At 48.8% G+C, this 18085-nt stretch overlaps 2 protein-coding genes across 5 annotated transcripts in view; both read right to left on the bottom strand.

Annotated features, from left to right (window-relative positions):
* Positions 1 to 2289: 2289 nt before the first annotated feature.
* On the bottom strand, positions 2290 to 13972 carry LAMP5 (lysosomal associated membrane protein family member 5). The gene is made up of 7 exons (XM_068413676.1): positions 13952 to 13972; positions 11314 to 11407; positions 10888 to 11060; positions 10568 to 10699; positions 10380 to 10485; positions 8776 to 8964; positions 2290 to 2468 (listed from the first exon to the last, which is right to left on the bottom strand). The coding sequence occupies exons 1-7, from the start codon at positions 13970 to 13972 to the stop codon at positions 2290 to 2292; spliced, it is 894 nt and encodes a 297-aa protein (XP_068269777.1).
* Positions 13973 to 15872: 1900 nt separating this feature from the next.
* Positions 15873 to 18085, bottom strand: part of PLCB4 (phospholipase C beta 4) — a 207040-nt gene continuing 204827 nt past the window's right edge. For all 4 annotated transcript variants that reach the window (XM_068417017.1, XM_068417165.1, XM_068417242.1 and 1 more), the window contains one exon: positions 15873 to 17659. In XM_068417017.1, coding sequence (XP_068273118.1) covers positions 17571 to 17659 — 89 coding nt within the window. In that variant the 3' untranslated portion in view covers positions 15873 to 17570. The remainder of the gene's footprint in view (positions 17660 to 18085) is intronic.

The following is an 18085-nucleotide window of genomic DNA, read 5'->3' as shown; positions in this document are numbered from 1 at the left end:
CCAGCAGAAATTGCTCCTACTGACACCAAAGACCTGCATCTCATGGGGAGGAAACCTGCTAGGTGGAGACCGGCCTCTTATTGACTGGGACGTCTCCAGTTTGGTGCAATTTCCATCCCCACCCTGCCACCGTGTCCTGCCCCACCACTGCCCATCTGCACAAGGTGCCATCCCAACGGCTCATTCCTGCAGCTGCCTTGCCAAAACGTGCTATGAAGACGACAATGACAAGAGAGGGGCTCCTTTGGCATCTGCAGTTCAGCTGTTTGCTTCATTTCTTATTTTTTGTTTATTTTTTTGGATGTCAAATACACGAGCAGATGCTCCAGACTGACAGGAGCTGGCTGGGAGAGCCCTTCTGGCTGGAGGGCAGACAAGAGCAAGGCAGGACAAAGCTGGTAACTATGGCCCCTCTCTGTGAAGGGTGAACCTTTAATCCTTTTATTCACCTTCCTGCAACCTATGCCTTTTTCTGGCTGCCTCTTAGAGAACCTTTTTTTTTTCTTGTTTTTAAATAATAATCAGGTCATTGTAGGCAGTGGCGCTTGGTCAGCCCAAAGCCCGCCCAGAACACTTTCACTGGAGTTTTAGAAGAAAAGGGCAAAGCCAAAAGCATCATTAGCGCCATAATTTCGCTTCTTATATCCAAATGAAAAACAAGAAGGCGAGCATAACATAGAAACGAGCCCAGGAATAAGACAGGACTACAGGAAGGCTCTTGCTGCATCCACCTTTGTTTTCACCTTCAACAAAAAAACCTCATAACTTCTGGAGGAGGCTGCATTAAAAAGCAGTTAAGTTTCTCCTCTTCCACTTCTCAACACTGAAATGACTATTTTTCTTGGCCTATTACCCTGTTTTAAACTGAAGGGTGGCAGTTTGTACGAGTCCCTATTTGGATCAAATCAGTTCAAGAGCAGCAAAGTATTTCCCACACCCTAAACTAACCCGAGGTCTGGACTAACTCTTGCTGCGGTAACACCGGAGCCAAGGGAACCCCAAGGTTTCAGTGGGAACTGGATGGCACCACAGTGAAACGCACCATCTCCCACAAAACACATAAGAAAGAAACAGCCGAGAGATCAGAACAGTATCAGAAATAGCCGACAAATTGCAGAACACTGAGCCAGCACCATGTCTTCCCCAAACCATCTGCACCAAAACACTGCTAGAATAGATCCTACCTTTAACATCCATTCAGACTATGTCTTTTTGCACCGATTCCATCAGATATCATGGAGTTAGCAAAAAGCATTCCAGCATTTCAAAATAAGAACGCAAATCATGTATTATATATGTACATATTTTAATTTTAAAAATGGTCTACATTTAAGGATAGGTTTCAAGGGTTTCCTTACATTTTTTTCTGTTACATTACATTACACCTGAATAATCTGCATAGTAACTTCAACATTTCTGTTTTCTTGTTTGTTTCGTTGTGAAAATACCAGTTGCAGGTAGCAATGTAACATCTCAACGACGATCACAATACGTGCAGGATGCCCAGCCAGAAGCATTTCTCAGTTAACTTGCAGTAGCATGGCACTTTATAATTTGTGTATCAATACTCTTTATTTTTTTTTAATTTAATTTAGATGTGGCTCAAGAAGCAAAAACAAACTTTTCCTCACTCAGCCTCAAGCGTGGGGTCAGCTCCTCAGCTGGCTGCGATCTGCTGCACTGGAGTTACTCCAGTTTATACCAGCTTATTTTTTTTTTTTTTCTTCCAAACCACACCTGTATTGCCTTCATGCTTTCCTGAACATGAGTGCAAGCTTCAGGAATGTGGTTTGAGCCCCTTCGTTAGAGGATCTTAACGAAGCCTGTGCAATGGCTCTGTCCCCCAGCCCTGCTCCCTGCACAGACGTGAACGGAGAGGGCTGAATGCTGCCAAGAGCGGCGCACCGGGGAGGTAAGAGTCCCTTGGTGGGGGGGGTGGAAAGGAAGAATTTAAAAAAAAGAAAAAAAAGCTAATTTTGCCCCCAGTGTTAAACTTTGACATGCAAAGCATTTCTGTTTCCAGATGATCAGCCCAGCTGCGTAAGAAGGTATTCATATCACCTACTGCCACAGACTCCTAACATCAGATGCTCTGAGTCTTCTTACAGCCAGCTCTCTGCACTGACTATATTAAAGCCCAATCTTAACGTGTGTGTACCTCCATGAAATACCCACGATTAGGTGGTGTGAATACCGTCTCCCACTCCCCCATAACCTTTCCTCACCCTTAGAAAAAAGTGCTTTTGCTTTTTCTACCTGATAAATATTTGAGCTGCTTGATCCTGTCCCCTATCCCATGTGTTTGTACTGAGATCTGTCCCGAGGAATCTGCACTTGGTTGGCTGTCAGCTTGTGGTGGATATGGTAAACGCAGAGGGTTATCACGATAACTAGCCCCAGTATCAGGCCCAAAATCAGAGGCAGGGTTTCTTCTAGCTGCTCCCTCTGGTCCACGGGGCACTTGTGTTCTGCAGGGAAAGAAAGAAAAGGAAAGAGAGAAATGGATGAGACATTGCAAACCTGAACTCCTGCCGTAGCAGCCAACCGACCTCCCCGGAGTCTCGGCTCCGCGCTGGGGGTCCCTGCACAGCAAGAACAGCCGCAGCAGCAAGGGGAGACAGCGGCTGCCATCGGAGTCATCAACCGCTTCGGAGCAAAGTGAAATCACAGTCACAACGCGGGGTTCAGAGGGAGAGATATCATCGATCAGAGCAGTAGACATGGTGGGGAAAAAATGCCCATAAGCTCCTCTTCAGGGCTCTGCCACACCTCATTGGCAAGGCAATGGTCTTGTTGGGAACAGGACAGCAAAAGTACAATTTTCCTGACTGTGGCTGAAGATCTGCTTTGTTTATTTAGTTAGAGAGTCTGTAAATATGTTATCACCAGACCTCAACACCAGTAAGTCTTTAATCTTGCATCAGACTTACCCTGCTCATCGTTAAAAGATTTTTCCCCTCTCTGTGCAAGTTGACAGAGCTCTAACAGCATCGCTCCCCGCTCTACCAGCTCCCCACGGGCAGTTCACCAGCACTGGCAGAGCACACGTGTGTTTGTTGTCAAACAGCATCCTGGCACCTCCCGTTTTTTGTCAAATATGGCAAAGGATGAGCAGGAGCAACACGAGCCTCCCCAGTGTTTTTCCCTCCAGCCTACGAGTCCCTGTCATAGTCTAATAAACTACTAGACAATAACAATAACCACAGCTACAATGGGAAAACACTTTTCTATTTAGCTTGCAAAGGCACGGCCACCAAGGCAAGGAAACACGTTATGCTGGTAATCCTGGTTCAGCTCCCTCACGCTTACAGAGTCTACCACAGGCCTGAATGCCAGGGTCACGATTTACTTTTTTCCCTATGGGACTCCCGCTTATCTGTGCCGATGGACAGGCAGAGCCAATGCTGCCAGACCAAAATGAAGAAAAATGCCAACTCTGGAAGCAAAAAAAAAAATACAGGTTATGGGGTGCAGGAGGGACAGTGCTCTGGCCCCTGGATCATCTTCTTCACAGTACTAGAATTGTGCTGAAAACAATGAAATCAGCAATTACTTTTTAAAAAAAAAAAAAAAAAAAGGCTGCATGTTAGATGAGCAGATACAAAGGGCACCATCGCTAAAGACCGTCCAGATGGGATCCCCAGGCAGCTGATTGCAAGACGCAGAGATCTGCTATAACCACGAACTGCAAATGCTCTGGAAGCCTAACAGCATGTGGCAAAGAGCAGGAAAACCCCAGAGACCCCCAGGCCCAGGCAGGAGGTGACAACAGGGACGTATCTCCAGCGGTGCCGACACCTCTATCGCGTCCAGGCGCGGAGCCCTCCTCCCAGCAGCAGGCTCGCAGCAATGTCATCAGGAAGCATTTCGAGCTGTAAATGAAGTGAAACAAAAAAAGCAAAAGCAAAATGTCCTTTTCGGTTCCAGTTGCTCACTGTTTCACCAGAGGAGTGATTAATCACCAGGACGGTGTTACAGGCCATTCAGCAACTGCTGCAATGCAGGGGTTTTGTTTGTTTGTATTAAGCAGAAAGGGGGAAAAAAAAATCCTGATTATTATTTAGCTCCTGAAATTGGGTTTCTAGAGCTTTAAAGGATGTTTAGGATGTAGTTTAGGATGCTACAGCCCATACAGACTTGCAGAGCCACAGCGGCAGGTTGGCACTCCCAGACCTGACAGCACGGAAAGCCAGGCACGGGGCAGTGCCGTGAGGCTGGGGCTGCTCCGAGCCCCCGACCCCCCTGCCCACATGCCAGTACAAGCAGCATCCCTCCTACGGGAAGGATCTGTGCTAGAGGAGCTCACCACGCGGCTGCAGCAGCCCAGGCTGTGCTGATGTGCTGAACAGTGGTTTAGTCCAGCCGCTGCAATCTCCTCCTGCGGGCATTAATTCTTGCTTTCGAAGTGGTTTAGCTCAAACCCTACAGAAAATTGGAACAAGCCTGCTGTAAGCCCAGCTGCGGGCATTCACCTGTGCTCACACACGGCAGGTTGGCCCGCGCGCCTTTCCTTCAGCAAGACCAATGCTGCATTGGCAGGAGAACGGGGCGAACGCAGGGGTCTGCAGCCAGCGAAGGTGGCAAAGCTACAAGCACCAGTGCTGCGATGCAGAGGACTAACCCAACTCGACGCACCTGCTCGCGATAGCTGAATTCCCATCTTTTGCCACAGCAAACCGGCTGCAGGGCACAAAACGTGCCCGAGGACACGGCCAGAACTCTGGTGTCCATGGAAAGCCACGGCTGGATTTAAGTGTCTGAGTCACAACTCAAAAAGGTGTCAACTTTTGCAAGCAGCCAAGGAAGACAGTTCTTTATCCTGACACTTTTTAAAGAGGATTAAAACAAAAAAAAAAAACCTACAGAAAAAAAAAAAAATCAAAGCAAAGCTCACAGTCTCCAGCAGCACCTCCCCAAACCACGCTGCTCTCCCCAGCCTTGCCGAGCAGCCACCTCCTGCCTTACCAACACCTCCTCCTCACCAGACACATCCATTTTCTCCTTTTGGAGCAGATCACCAAAGTCTGGGCTCTTCGGAGAGCGTGGGGGGAATGGGAATGGGGCTGTGGGGAACCCAGCACGGAGGCACAGGCAAGTGCTAAGCACGAACACATCTACAGCGGAACTAAGGCTCTCCAGATACTGACTGCCAGGAGGATGAATTTTATATTTTAACATTAATATAATGTTAAAACCACATCATTTTACAACAAATAAAAATCTTTTCACATTTATAACAGTGTACTTTAACATTTATATGGCATTTTTCACCCCAAGAGTTCAAAGCATTGCGTAAGTGCCCATGTTCACAACATCGTGGGGAGGTAGGTAACAGATATCATTCCTGGTCTGTCAGCAAAGGGGAATGCAAAGGTGGAGCAGGAGGGGAGAAGGTTTGCATAAAGCCCAGGGCAGACAAATTCAGACCCCATCAAGCACCGTGCAGGCAGGAGGGCTGGTTGATGCACGGCAAACGAAACACCGTTGCACAGGGAACTGCTACGTGTTTTAAATCAACACCTTCTGCAGGGAAACAGCCCTTTCCATCAGATTTTCCCCAAGAATTTAGCTTCAGGTCACATTCAGCATTTGCCCAAATCACTGGGTCCTACCCTCAGTCCAGGAAAGCAAAACGGTCCCCGGCAAATTTTAACTACATGAAAAGTTTGGGTGATGCATCCCGAACCCTCCGGGGTCACCCCTTTGCCGGAGAGGCACCGAGCTTGGCTCGTGCCACCCCACAGCCCCCGTCCCGTCGAACAAAGGCTGCGGGCGGATACAAAGGAGGCATTTAGGTACGTTCCTCACTGTTCTTTTGTGCTGAGCTTCCTCCGACACCGCGCAGCACCCAGGCTCACGTACCTCCACGGTTTCTATGGTGAATGCTCGTCCAATTTCAATACTAGGCTACGAAACCCCCCAACAAGCCCATTTTCTTGTTTCAGCATCCTTCTGCAGAACAAATAGCAGCATGGCAAAAAAAAAAAAAAAAAAATCAGTAGTTTTCCGCAGTCACAACCACCAGCCTGAGAAATGGTGCAGGGGTTGTTCAAAGGGATAGAAAACCAGCCCAGTTGTGTCTGGCATGAGAGGATGGACTTTTGAGATGGGTGTTTATAAGTGATTAGCTTAAAAAAGAAAAAAAAAGACTGGGTGCTTTTTTAAATGTGGCCACATACCTTGCAAAGAGGAGCTACCTGGTGCCAAGGAGACCCTTAAGAAAACATGGCCCTTGGCTGGGGTGGCTCAGAGGGAGATGAGACCTCCCCAGGATCCTGGTCCCTCACTCTCAGCCTTTGTATCCCTTTGTATTAGTATTTTGGATTATTTTGATTAAAATCAAAAGAGATGGCAATTTCTGTGGGGTTCTTTCGCCAATTTAAATGTTCTCCTCACACCCTTTTGATCCAGCTCTCTTTTTACTGATCTTTTATGCTAAAAAATGTACAAACATTTTTCCTAGTAAAAATATAAAATTCCCCAAGCTTTGAATGAAAAAATGTTCTGCTGCTTCTGTACTGAAAAAGGTAAATATAGAGAGAGTGACTTAAAAAAAAAAAAAAGAAAAAAATATATTCTAGCACATGAGTTTAAGCATTCAAAAAATAAAAGCGATCCAATCACTCCCTATATGCTTTTCAATCCATCCCAGACAGGACAGTGTCCGGACTAATGACAAAACCTTTCCCCCCGTTTCTCTGTGGTAAAAGACCCCTGACTCTCCTGCGTCCCGGTGATCCTTCTGCTCTAGCAGGTCTCTTTCTCCATTCTAAAATATTTTAAAATGTTCTGTAGCTTGTTCGTAATTAATAGGAATTTTACCTAATGGGAAATTAATGAACCAAAAAGGAGAAGGCTAATTACCATAATTTAAGATTGGCAGTGATGCTCAGACCCCACAAAGGATCGTGCTCTGCCATGCGTGTGCCGAGGACATGCTGGACTGCAGGGCTGGCGGGGACGTGCCGCTGGGAGAAGCAGCAGAGCCCCATGTGAAGCTTCATTGAGAAACAACCTCTTGGGCATTTCTGGCCATCCTCTCCAGGTGCTCTTTGCTATTTAATTTCCAGTGGAATTCAACAAAAAGAAGTGTCATGGAATAACGAGAGCAACAACAAAAAACACCAGAGAGCTCGACAAAGAGAGAACCTGTGCTTTCCTCAGAAGGAGGAATTCCCCACGCGTTTAAAGATTGCTAAACCAACCTGGGTCTCTCTGTGTCCTGGAGAAAAATACACCCAAACTACAACAACAAAGGGGAAAAAAAAACAAACCAAAAAATTTACTACCTGATATGAAAGAGCATATAATGGAAAAGGCAGGTAGTCCCCTTTGGCAATGAACCCTGAGTTTGGTTGTTTTAATTGTGAGCTCTCGGACTTGACGAGTTTGATACCACAGAGACAGAGCAGCTAAAACTGAATCCAGACTTGTGTATTTTAAACATGCATTTCTCAGCCTCCAAGCTCTGCCCAGCCAAACCCGGAGCGCAAGAAGCCCGGATCCACAGGAGGAGGGAGAGGATGAAGATGTGCCAATAAAAAACACGATAGGAAACTATTAAATTCTACCCGTTTCTCCCTGTAAGCTACGCAAAACGTGGTACTACTTTGATAGAAAAAAACTCCACATTTATTTGTGCCCACGGATAAAACCTACTCCGTAGTACACTGGCCTTGCCATGAGTAATTCAGCCACGCAGAGCTCTGCCAGAGCCAGTATACATAATAGCAGGTATTTACTACATCAGTTAGAGGAATGTGAGTCATGAGCGTAAGTGCTCGGCTCTGTAGTCAGTGCTGGTTTTTTATTGTGCTCTAAAATACTTCCCACATGCAAAATAATAAAAGCCCCAGGTTTTTAATGCCAGGCTTGAAAATAACACCACCATTTTCTAGCTCGTTATTAAAAGATTTGGCTATTACAAATTTTTTTTGCCTCTTGTTACAATAATGGAGTTAACTAATTTGCTAAGACAGCACTATAAAAAGGGGACTAGTCTCAAAGCCCTAATTCAGGTGAGCATGTTTACACTCCCTCTTCAATCTGCTGGAAAAGGCAGGGGGAGGTTGGGCAGGAGGAGCACCACAGGTTCCTCAGGATAAAGGAAGACAAAATCTGGAGGAGTTCTGCCCCACGGCAGCATTGCCGCTGGCTTCACTACAACCTTTGATACAAACAGCAAGCGTTAACTCACGTTTTCTTTCATCCACAATTAACATTAAAGACACCTAAGAAGAGGAACACCGTCCCGTGTGTTTGGCTCACGAGGTGCCTCACTGAAGTCCCTGTTACGCTTCCTTCGCCCTTGCAACGAGCATTAATCAAACTCAAGCCAGCAAAGTGCATCCCAAGCACTCCCTCCCACCGCAGCCCCAAGCCTTCCTCAGTGTGCAGGGGTCCTAAACAGCCCCTGAAGCTGAACCGAAGCACCCTCCGTGCTGCAGAGGAGACACCCCTGGGACCAGGCAGCTCTGGCACTTGCTGGCACAACCCAGCGAGATGAGTCCTTACAGAAACCAACATACGTGCAACGACAACACATATTTTGACCAAACAGCAGCTAGGCTGAATTTGTAAAGGCTTTTGGGAGACCATGGAAGCAGGGAATGGGTTGGGGGGACTGCAGGAAGCACTGACAACCTACTGGGCAGAGGGGAAGGTGCTCTGGTAAAGGTGGGACCCAAATTCCTTAAGTACATAGCAACACCTCCAAAGGCCATGGCAGCATCAGCATCTCGGGGATGCAGGACACGCCTTCGCCCTGCACCTTACCTTCACTGAAGACAAAATCCGCCGTGATGTCGAAGGGCTGGATGCGCACTTCTGACAGCAAGAGCTGCACAGACTTCTGGTGGTCGCTGGAGACGAGGGGAATGGTCTGCTGTGCCTGGCACTCGTAGGACTTCCCCGCTGGGGTGACCAGGGCAGAGAGCCGGTGCGAGCTGGCTGTGTGCTTCCCGGCTGGCCAAGGGGCAGAAACAGAGAGGTCAGGTCCCATCTCTGCGGGACCGATGTGACTTTATTAACAAAGCTAATGAACTGAAAACAAGGCTACGCAGACAGCGTACAATGCGGCAGCCGCACGCTCTGCTGCTCTTAAAGCAGCATTTTCTCCTGGGGTGGGACCGTGCTTTTGGCATGACACCCCTCCACAGCCAGTGCAGCTCCTGCACTGGGGTTGCCTGCCCGCAAGCAGGAATGGGTGGCTGCAGCACGCAGTCCCGCTGGCACAAAGGGGAGAGCTGGCTCTGCCACTGCCGGCTGTGCTCATCTCATGGGACTTGAAGTCCACGAAGTCAGAGGAATGGTTTCTATTGATGTATATGCAAATTTCAGCCTCGGACTGTGCTCGTACTCCTTGTGTTTGGGAAACGGCAGTTCCTGTGGGGGCACTTAGGCTCCGAATTCAGGTGGGAAGGAGCAATGCAATTTGGGGACCTCACTACAAAGCAAAACAGGCCCTAACACCTTTCCTGAAAATAAAACATGACCATTTCACCCAAGTATAGATTATGAGAAAATATTTTCCCATCACATCAAGCTTGTTTTATAAACGAAGGCCAAACGCGGCTCAGCAAGGTGGAATGAGGGATGCCTTCTACCTCCCGCTCTTCTGCAGCCCTTTGTTCCCCTCCAGCAGCACAGAAAGGCAATTAGTGTTACACGTTTGCAGAGGGTGATGAGGCATGGCCACCACCGTGTTTTGGGGACGCAAAGAGTACAAACACCAGTGGGAGAAATAGCTCCACGTCCAGTGAGTCTTATGCCACAAACTCTTAACGCACCAGCCACTGGAGTTTGAAAATCTTGAGGAAGAACAACTTGCAAACGACAGTATTTCGATTTTCAATACAAGACAACTCATTTCTAAGCAAAAACAAAATAAAAACAAAATGAAAGCCAAAAGAAACTCGGTGAGAAAAGGAGACTGTGGGTGTGGAGGCGCATAAAGGTATGGATATCGATCTCCTCCTCGTCTTGGGAAACCTCTGCTTTCCTACCTACTCAACCATCATCAGAACCGAGGAGATAATTAACCTTAAAAAACATCTCCCACAGGAAAGAAGACAATTTTTTCCAGCTAGGCAGACCCCTGCCCTGCTGCCCACCCGCTCGGGCCCCTGGGTCCCCCCGGTAGGGCCTGGGGCAGCGCAACAAACGGGCAGAGGTTGGGCTCTCCCTCCCACGGCAACTGCAGTCATTAAAAACAAGAAAAAAATGAATACGTGGTTTAAAACCGGCGGGTTTGGGGTTCCTTTTTTCCCCCGTTAAACTGCATTTAGCCAAGCAGCCCGCGGGGTGCCCGTCGCCCCCCGGCTCGGCGCTCACCAGAGCCCAGGGATCTGCTGTAAACCCCGTCCCCCCGGGGCGCTTACGGCTGACGGCGTCCTTGAAGTAGGTGCGCTCGGCGGTGTCGTAGGTGAACTGGATGCGGCTGAGCCTCCAGAAAGCCTCCTGCCCCCGGGACGTGTTGTGCCCCTCCTGCCGAGACAGGGCCGGTCAGGACCCCGGCAATACTGCCCCGCACCCCCCAGCTCCCGGGCGTGCGGGGGCAGCCCCGTACCTTGAGGAAGAAGAGTTTGAGGGTGTACGCTTGCTCCAGCCAGGAGATCTCCAGCTCCGACTCGTTGGTGCCGCACTTGCCCTTCATCTCGGCACCCCGCGACAGCGGGATATCGGCTTGTTCCGTGATCAGCTGGAAACGGGGAGCGGGGCTCAGGGGGGCGGCCCTAGGGACCCCCTGGACGCTCCCCACAGCTGGGGATATCCTCGGAGGAGATAAAGGACTTTCCAAAACTACCAGCCCCCCCCCCCGACTCCTGCTGCTCCGCGGCTGCAGCGCTGCAAACCCGCCCGCCGGCCCCGACCCCCGTCCCCACTCACATCCACGTAGTTGCTGGCCCACACGTCGTAGGGGACGATGAACTTGGCGGCGAATTCCGCCATGAGACACGTCGTCCGGTTTTCCCGCACCACGAAAATGTCCTTTTCGGGGTTAGGGGAGAGCCCGGAGAGATTTTCAACTTCTTGCTCGGCAGCCAGGCGAGCCGCGGCGTCTGCGGGCAGAAAGGGGCTGAGCGGCGGCACCGCCCGGGCCTTCTGCCCTAAGCCCTTGCCGGCTCACCTTAACACCCCCCCGGGCCCCCTGGAATAAGCTCCCCTATCGCGACAGGGCCGCCCCGTCGCGATAGAGAGGGGGCAGCCCGCGGCGGTGAAGCAGGACCGGTGCTCTAGCAGCTCCGGGGCTGTCTCAGCGCCAGCCTCTTCGCGACAGGGCTCCGTGTCGCGACTCGCCGCCGCGGTACTCACGCAAGAGGAAGAGCAGCCCCGGGAGGCGCCCCCCGGCCATCCTCCCTGTTCGGTCCCGGCGTGTCCGCGGCTGCTGCTCCTCCGAAAGGGTCCGCTCCGGGAGAAAAGGGGTAAAAAAAAAAAAAATAAAAAGGAGAAAACAAAAAAAAAAAAAGAAAAAAATATCAAAAAAAAAAAAAGAGGGAAAAAACCCCCTAAAACGCCTCCGTTCTCAGGAGCTGCACAGGCTGCAAAAGCACTCTGCTGCGGAGTGGCGGGGAGGAGGGCCGGGGAAGAGTGTGTGGGTGCGTGGGGAGGAGGAGGAGGAGGAGGAGGGGAGATGCCGGCAGAGCTGATGGAGGCGCCCACGCCGAGGGACGGGGCGGAGGGATTCCCCTCCTCCTCCAGCCTTGGGGTCCCCGCCGCCCCCCACGGGGATCCCGGCGGAGAGCGGGGACCTGGAGGAGGGAGCCGGGGGTCCCCCGGCCAGCCGGGCCGCCCCGACGTGCCGCTGGAGCGGGGCTGAACCGCACCCAGCGTCCCCGCTCCGCCGGGCAGGGCAGGGGGTGAGCCCTTCCCCGGGGTCCTGCCACCCCCCCACCCCTCTGCTCCCGCGGGACCACTGCTGTCCCCGGGCTAAAGGAGCCGCTAAACCGGGACAGCGGAGGGGATGGAGGAGGGGTTATCTAGTCCAGCGCCGGCTGCTCACGGAGCAGCAGTAATTTCGGTGAAGGCGAACAGCTGCTTCGTGTGTTAATTTAGAAAGAAACGTGCAGCTATTTCTGTTTTCGCCTGGCAAGGTCAAAAGCAACCCCGGCACCCTTTTGTAAACGCTCGTCAACACACCTGAGCTCTTAAGATGTCGTGACATACCCTAAACCATACCGCAACATAAAACGTACCACAACGTAGCAAGGGAACCGTTCCCACAGCACCGGGAGGGTGTATTAAAACAATCCGTGCCTGTGCAGAGCGTTATTAGGGATGGGGAAAGGTTCGGGTAAGCCTTGGAGGTGCGTCTCGGAGCTGCGACACGGGCGAGCTGAAAAGACTGAGCAGAGTTTGTCCGTGCCTGGCTCCAGGGTATGGAGCCGGCTTCTGGGGAGGAGAGAGCAGGGAAGGCTGCCTGCACCCTGCCCTGCTCGCCCCGGGGGCCCGAGCGGGGCAATCCCCTCTATGCACGGTAAAACCGGCGTCTGCGTTTCCTCCCTCTCAAGCCGGGGCCGGGGGTCTGCAACAGGGGTCTCCGGGGAGGGCAGGAGTGTGCCAGCCCGGAGCGCCCGGCTGAGCTGCCGGTTCCCCGGGGGGTGAGGCGGCGGCCGGCAGGCACTGCCGGCGGGGGCCGGGGCCGAGCTGCCCGGCCCGCAGCGCACCGACCCCCGGCTCCCTCCTCCCAGGTCCCCGCTCTCCGCCGGGATCCCCGCGGGGGCCGGAGGAGGGGGGAATCCCTCCTCCCCGCCCTGCCTCCGCGTACGCCCCGTCCCTCGGCACCCCCGGCCCTTCGCCTTTCCCTTTTACCGGGTGATGCCACGTTAAAATATTCTTTTTTTTCGCCTCTCATGGGAAGCTTTTATGGTCCTTTAATGCGCTGCCACCCTCGACCCGCAGGAAGAGCACATCCCAATACTCACAATTTAGAGACCCAAGTCCCGGGAGCAGCGGGGAGCAGGAGCCTGCTACCACCAAGGATCTATTTTCTGTAAAAAGCCAAAGGGCCAGCAGCTATTTGGCACATGTGGCGTGACACGGCTTCACTGGCACTTAACATTCCCAGTTCAGGAAAAGGAGTCGGGAGGAAATGGTCCAGGGTTGTGGGAAGCAAGGTATCACAAGGTGAGTTGTGACTGTGGGCAGCTGCGGCTGGAAACCTGCCCTTTCTCTGCCAGGGCACACCTGCAGAGAGGGGGGTTCTTGATGGGAAATAGCTCTTCAAAAATAAAAGCAGATGCTGAAGGAACACACTGATTTTTGTAACTATTCTGTTGAAATTCCTTTTTTGTTTGCTGTACATATTAAATATTATATTCTGGCCATTTCCTCTCTCTCCTGTTTCATGATAAGGAGTCATTCCTGCCACCCAAAACAGAGCCAGACCTGTGTCAGTCATGATACAGGATTAACTTGCAGATAGTAGTTTCAGGGGACTATATAAAGGAAAAAAAAATCTTCTATATGAGGCTCTTTGACTGCAGCAGACTGTATTTCTGGGGTGATTTTAATACCTGGCTTCCTGAGGTCTTTCACTGATGACCTCAGTATTTCAGTAGCCCCTATTTCTTCCTCTAGCCCCCTCTTTAATGTCCAATTTTTTTTGAGGTTTCCAGGTAGCTTTTAAGCCTCCAAATACATGATCCTGAGCAGCTGCCCCTTCACCTAGCCTGTGTATGAGGGTAGAACAGGGAGCAGCTGGGGGACAGGAGCTGTGTTCGAGGCATGGGCAAGCCTGACCCACAGCCCCGAGCCCCATGGCACAGAACCGTGCTCTCCCAGCACCCGCCAGCTGCACAGCACAACAGAAACCCTTCAGCGTCAGTGACAATCCCCACTCCCAGCCTGCAGAGCCGTGTTTATCCTGCTCTCCGTGGCAAAAAAGGGAAAGGCCTAAGATTTCCTAACACCAAGAAAGCCCCAAAACATTGGCAGAGCAGAAAGGTCTCACCTGGGGGAGCCAGTGTGGCATCAGCTGACCTTAAATGCTGTGATCAGGGCCAATTTATGGTCACAGATTGGATCACCTGGAGCCAGCCCTGCAACCTGCCCTTACCCCCAGCTGTGGAGACTGCCTCTATATCTCTGAAGGCTGAATTCCCCTTGCTATCCCCCAGCTACCAGACAGCAATAACTCTTACCAGTCTCCTCGCAGGGAACACGCAGTGCGGTGACAGCGGGGCTGCAGCGCTGGGACCACTGCGGGTGCATTCCTGGGAGTGGGTTTTCCAGCCGAGCGGCTCTGGGATGTGTCTGCCACTGGCAGCCCCTGGGCAACAGCATGTGGAGTCTGCAAGGAAATCGGCCCCAGGGGGGGATTTTGGGTCTCTGGCAACACAGTTTACTGCACTCGAGTGGGGTGGGGGTTACACAGACCCCCACCTGGAAGCAGTCAAGTTAATGACCAATCCTCAGATTATTGGAAGTGAAAGAACAGCAGGCTGCCTGTGAGGCCGGGGTGTCACGACCCTCCCCATCACAGCTACGCTGAATTTATCTGAAGAGATTCAGAGAGGGAGAGTCTGCCACTTCCCTCGATGAAATTTCAGTGAAGTGGAATCCATCACCCCAGCAGGGAATGACATTTTAAACTGCTTTAACTCAGTATCAATGTTCAAATTGATTAGCCTATTTCATCTCAATGGAAATTCTCACCTCATTACATTAGCGGCCAAACTTCAAATAATTTTTGAATCAAATACTACTTAAACAGTATTTCAAAATACTTAGCTGACAAAATTCATCACTTAATTTGAAATTACTGTCTGCATTTTATGCTAAATTGTCAACGGATGAAATACATTACAGTTCTGGGAGCTGAGCCTGGAAGCTGAGGCTACCCAGCTCTGCAGTTTCACAGAAGCACATTTTCTCTCTGGCTTTATAAATGTCTTGCTCCTGGCTGAACAGCGAGCATGGACTCTAAAGGAAGCTGTGGACAGTATTTTCTAGCCTTCCAAAACCAGCATATTCCCTGATGTATAGGATATTCACCAGAGAATTGCGACAGGCAGGTTTGATTTTCCTCAGAGAGGGAAGTGAGCTGAAGCCAAGTCCTCCATTTCTAGTTACTTCCTTAACAGGTAGGGCAGTGGTTTCCAGCCAGGCTGTAAGTGAGCCTAAGAAAATTAGTAATGTTCAATGCTTCACCATCCTGTTCCCTCTGTATCTGGTCTGTCATTCGCTTCTCCTTCCTGGCTATAAACCACTGCAGTAGCAACGGTATAAAATTCCAGCTCACGGCACTGTCTCTACCAGCTGTTTTTTAAAAGACATTTTTGATTAAAAAAAAAAAATAAAATCACTGCCTTGTTTGAGATGCCGGATCCTGTCCAGCATGCTCTGAAAACACTGCTGCTCCCAGCTCCCTCCAGCACTTGACGCAAGCTTAGAGAGCAGGGAGAGCTGCTCCCAGTACACTACTTGTCTTTAAAATGTTACGGATCCTAAGGAGCAGGAGGTGCCTCCATAGGTTAAGTAGCATCAGAACAGGAATTCTGAATAGGCGTTGCAAGTTTGTTTCAATCCTGCCTTAAACACCTAAAGACTTCACTGACCTCTGTCTCAGTTGCATTCTCAAGGTAGTGCTGCTACACTGTACTCGGGCTGCTGCATCTCAAGGTAGTGCTGCTACACTGTACTCGGGTAGTTCTGTAGTGCTGCGAGGACCAGCGCTGCACAACTCTCCTATTGCTTAAAAGAAATAAGACTCCTTTGAATAAATAAGCTGTGATAGAAATATATTTACACTATGCACATTTTTACAGGAAATACAACTTAACTAAAAATTTGTCAGTAATAATACCACCACCCTATAATTCACTACAGTCAAAACTAAAGGGTTGGAATTTTTAACGTTTTTATTAGAGAAGTTGAAAGTTTCATCTCAGGACTGACAATAACATAATTATGTCTTTTCATTTATTTTGTTTATAGGAATGTGTAGAATTTGTTTGTACAAGCATATACAACAAAGTAATTGGTGCTTAGTACATTGAAATCAGGAATCTGATTTGTTCTAAACTACCAGTTTTCCATGCAGTCATCTTTGAATTGGCAGCATGGACAAATTCCAAGCGGAATGCTTACATGCATTGTTTTGCAATATAACTACAGCAAGCGCTGGAAACATGCAAATTAACACATTAGCAAATTGGTTTTATCTCTAATGGACATAAAAAGGTTATTCCTGATATGAAATTCTGAAAATCTGCATAAATACTTTTGTGTAAAATTAAATTAGTTATGTACTTTTCTTTTACTACAAGTATCAAGAATGCCCACGTAATTAATATACACACATATATATAGAGACCTTGTTATGCTAAAAGTCTTTGTAATTAATCAAACAATATTCTGTGCCATACATTTATTCAGTATTTACCAGCTAGTAGAAGGACTGTGGTCATATAGTAGGCATTGCAGTCTTAGTAGCATTTGTATCACATGCAAACATACTCTTAGCATTTCTGTTTACTAATTTTATCACGTGGCAACATGTATGTGATTTTCTACAATGCTGTGATTCTGAAGTGTATAAATACTTTTTACATTTTCACAGTTACAAACTTTTTGCCAAAAGCCATTTAAACAGTCTTTTAAGTTACAACGAACTGTAGTATCTGGGATCTGCAGCAACAGGATCAAAATGCGATTTCTATACAAGCAATGTAGGATGTAAACGTTTCTTAAAGTGCCTAATATGTAATTCCTTAGAGCACTGATCAGTTTTGGCACAAATACACTGTATTTCCCTCACGCTCACCATTGCAGTGACTTTTACAGGATGTCGGCTTCTTTCAGACATGACAGAGTCGATATGGCACTTGTGAATGACATCATTGGACTGCAGAAATATCCTGTCAGGTTACTGGTACAGTTGATGAATTTGGCCGATGACTTTGTACATACTGTACTTTTGAGTATATGCAGTTAACTTTCAACTGCCTACTGTCTGATGCCTGAAAAATACTTTGAAGTATAATTTAAAATTGCCCCAACTCCTTACTATACTGATTATTACGGTGACTTAGCAGAAGATCCAGGTCAGTGGGCTCGGTGACATCAGGTGCCGAGCATCTGACGAGTTGTTGTTTGTCGGGATCTGGCAGCATGGGGTTTCTACACAATATATCACACATGAGAACACAAATGGTAAATAACAGGACTTGACTAGAGTCTTGTTGCCATTTGAGATGACGTTAAAAATATCTGTTGTGTTTCAAGGCTCTGATTGTGTAATTCTGATAGAGGCAAGCTGCCTGTTGAGATACAGAAAGGAATACAGGACTGCGTTTAAAAACTGTCTTCAGCTTCCGATTAGTGTTTTTCTGAACAAAGGAAATTCTTATCATGGAAATCCAAAGGAAATTCAGTGCCCAGTGTTAAAAAAGAAATAATGCAAACCTTAAGACTTGGTGGTCCGTAGCTACACTTTATGTATTAAAAACAAAAAAACCCAAACAAACAAATAAAACAAAAGAAAAAGAAAGGAAAAAAAAGATGACTTTTCAACCTCAGCGACGTTATTTTGAATTTTGCTCTCTTTAAGGAAGCCGTGTTCCCCAACTTCAATTTGCTTGTTGAGGCTTCAGACCACTGTTGCTGGCCTGCGATCCATCTCTGCTTCCAGCTTCACCATCTGCTGCATCTCCTTTGCCTGCAATCCAAAATAACCGCATGAAGCGTTGCATTAGATCTTTTGTTCAAAATGAAGCATGTTTTATATGATAGTGTCTGAGTGAAATACAGGCAAAACACACTGAAGAGATATGTAATAACATCATGTTTACCCCCAGAGCGTCGTTCTGTTTTCAAAATCACATGTAATTCTTTTGTCTACAAATTCTTGGGAAATATTTTTGATCCTATTCCAAGACTCATGGGCTGACTTTCTGAAGAAGTGCATGGTAAAATGCAGAAGCTGCAATTTTGGGGAAGAAAATTAGGCAGATGCTGATTCGACTGTTTCTCCTGACAGGAGATGTCTTTGGGAATGTATGCTTCGCTGCTGGTGTGTGAGTACTGCCACGTGTTACTTCCTGGAATTTTTAGAGGGTTTGTCTACGATCTGGACTAATTTTTT

Source organism: Nyctibius grandis, chromosome 1 (genome assembly GCF_013368605.1).
Source record: "Nyctibius grandis isolate bNycGra1 chromosome 1, bNycGra1.pri, whole genome shotgun sequence".
In the NCBI taxonomy this organism is placed as follows: Eukaryota; Metazoa; Chordata; class Aves; order Nyctibiiformes; family Nyctibiidae; genus Nyctibius; species Nyctibius grandis.
The sequence above is the reverse complement of the archived record's forward strand: the minus strand, read 5'-3'. Positions and strand labels throughout refer to the sequence as shown.

Coding starts and splice junctions, on each gene's coding strand:
- LAMP5 (XM_068413676.1), bottom strand. CDS start 13,972: ATGCCACACTGGCTCCCCCAG. Junction 11,061..11,313: donor GGGGCTGCTCTTCCTCTTGC/GTGAGTACCGCG, acceptor TTCTGCCCGCAG/ACGCCGCGGCTCGCCTGGCT. Junction 10,700..10,887: donor GGGCCAGCAACTACGTGGAT/GTGAGTGGGGAC, acceptor CCCCGTTTCCAG/CTGATCACGGAACAAGCCGA.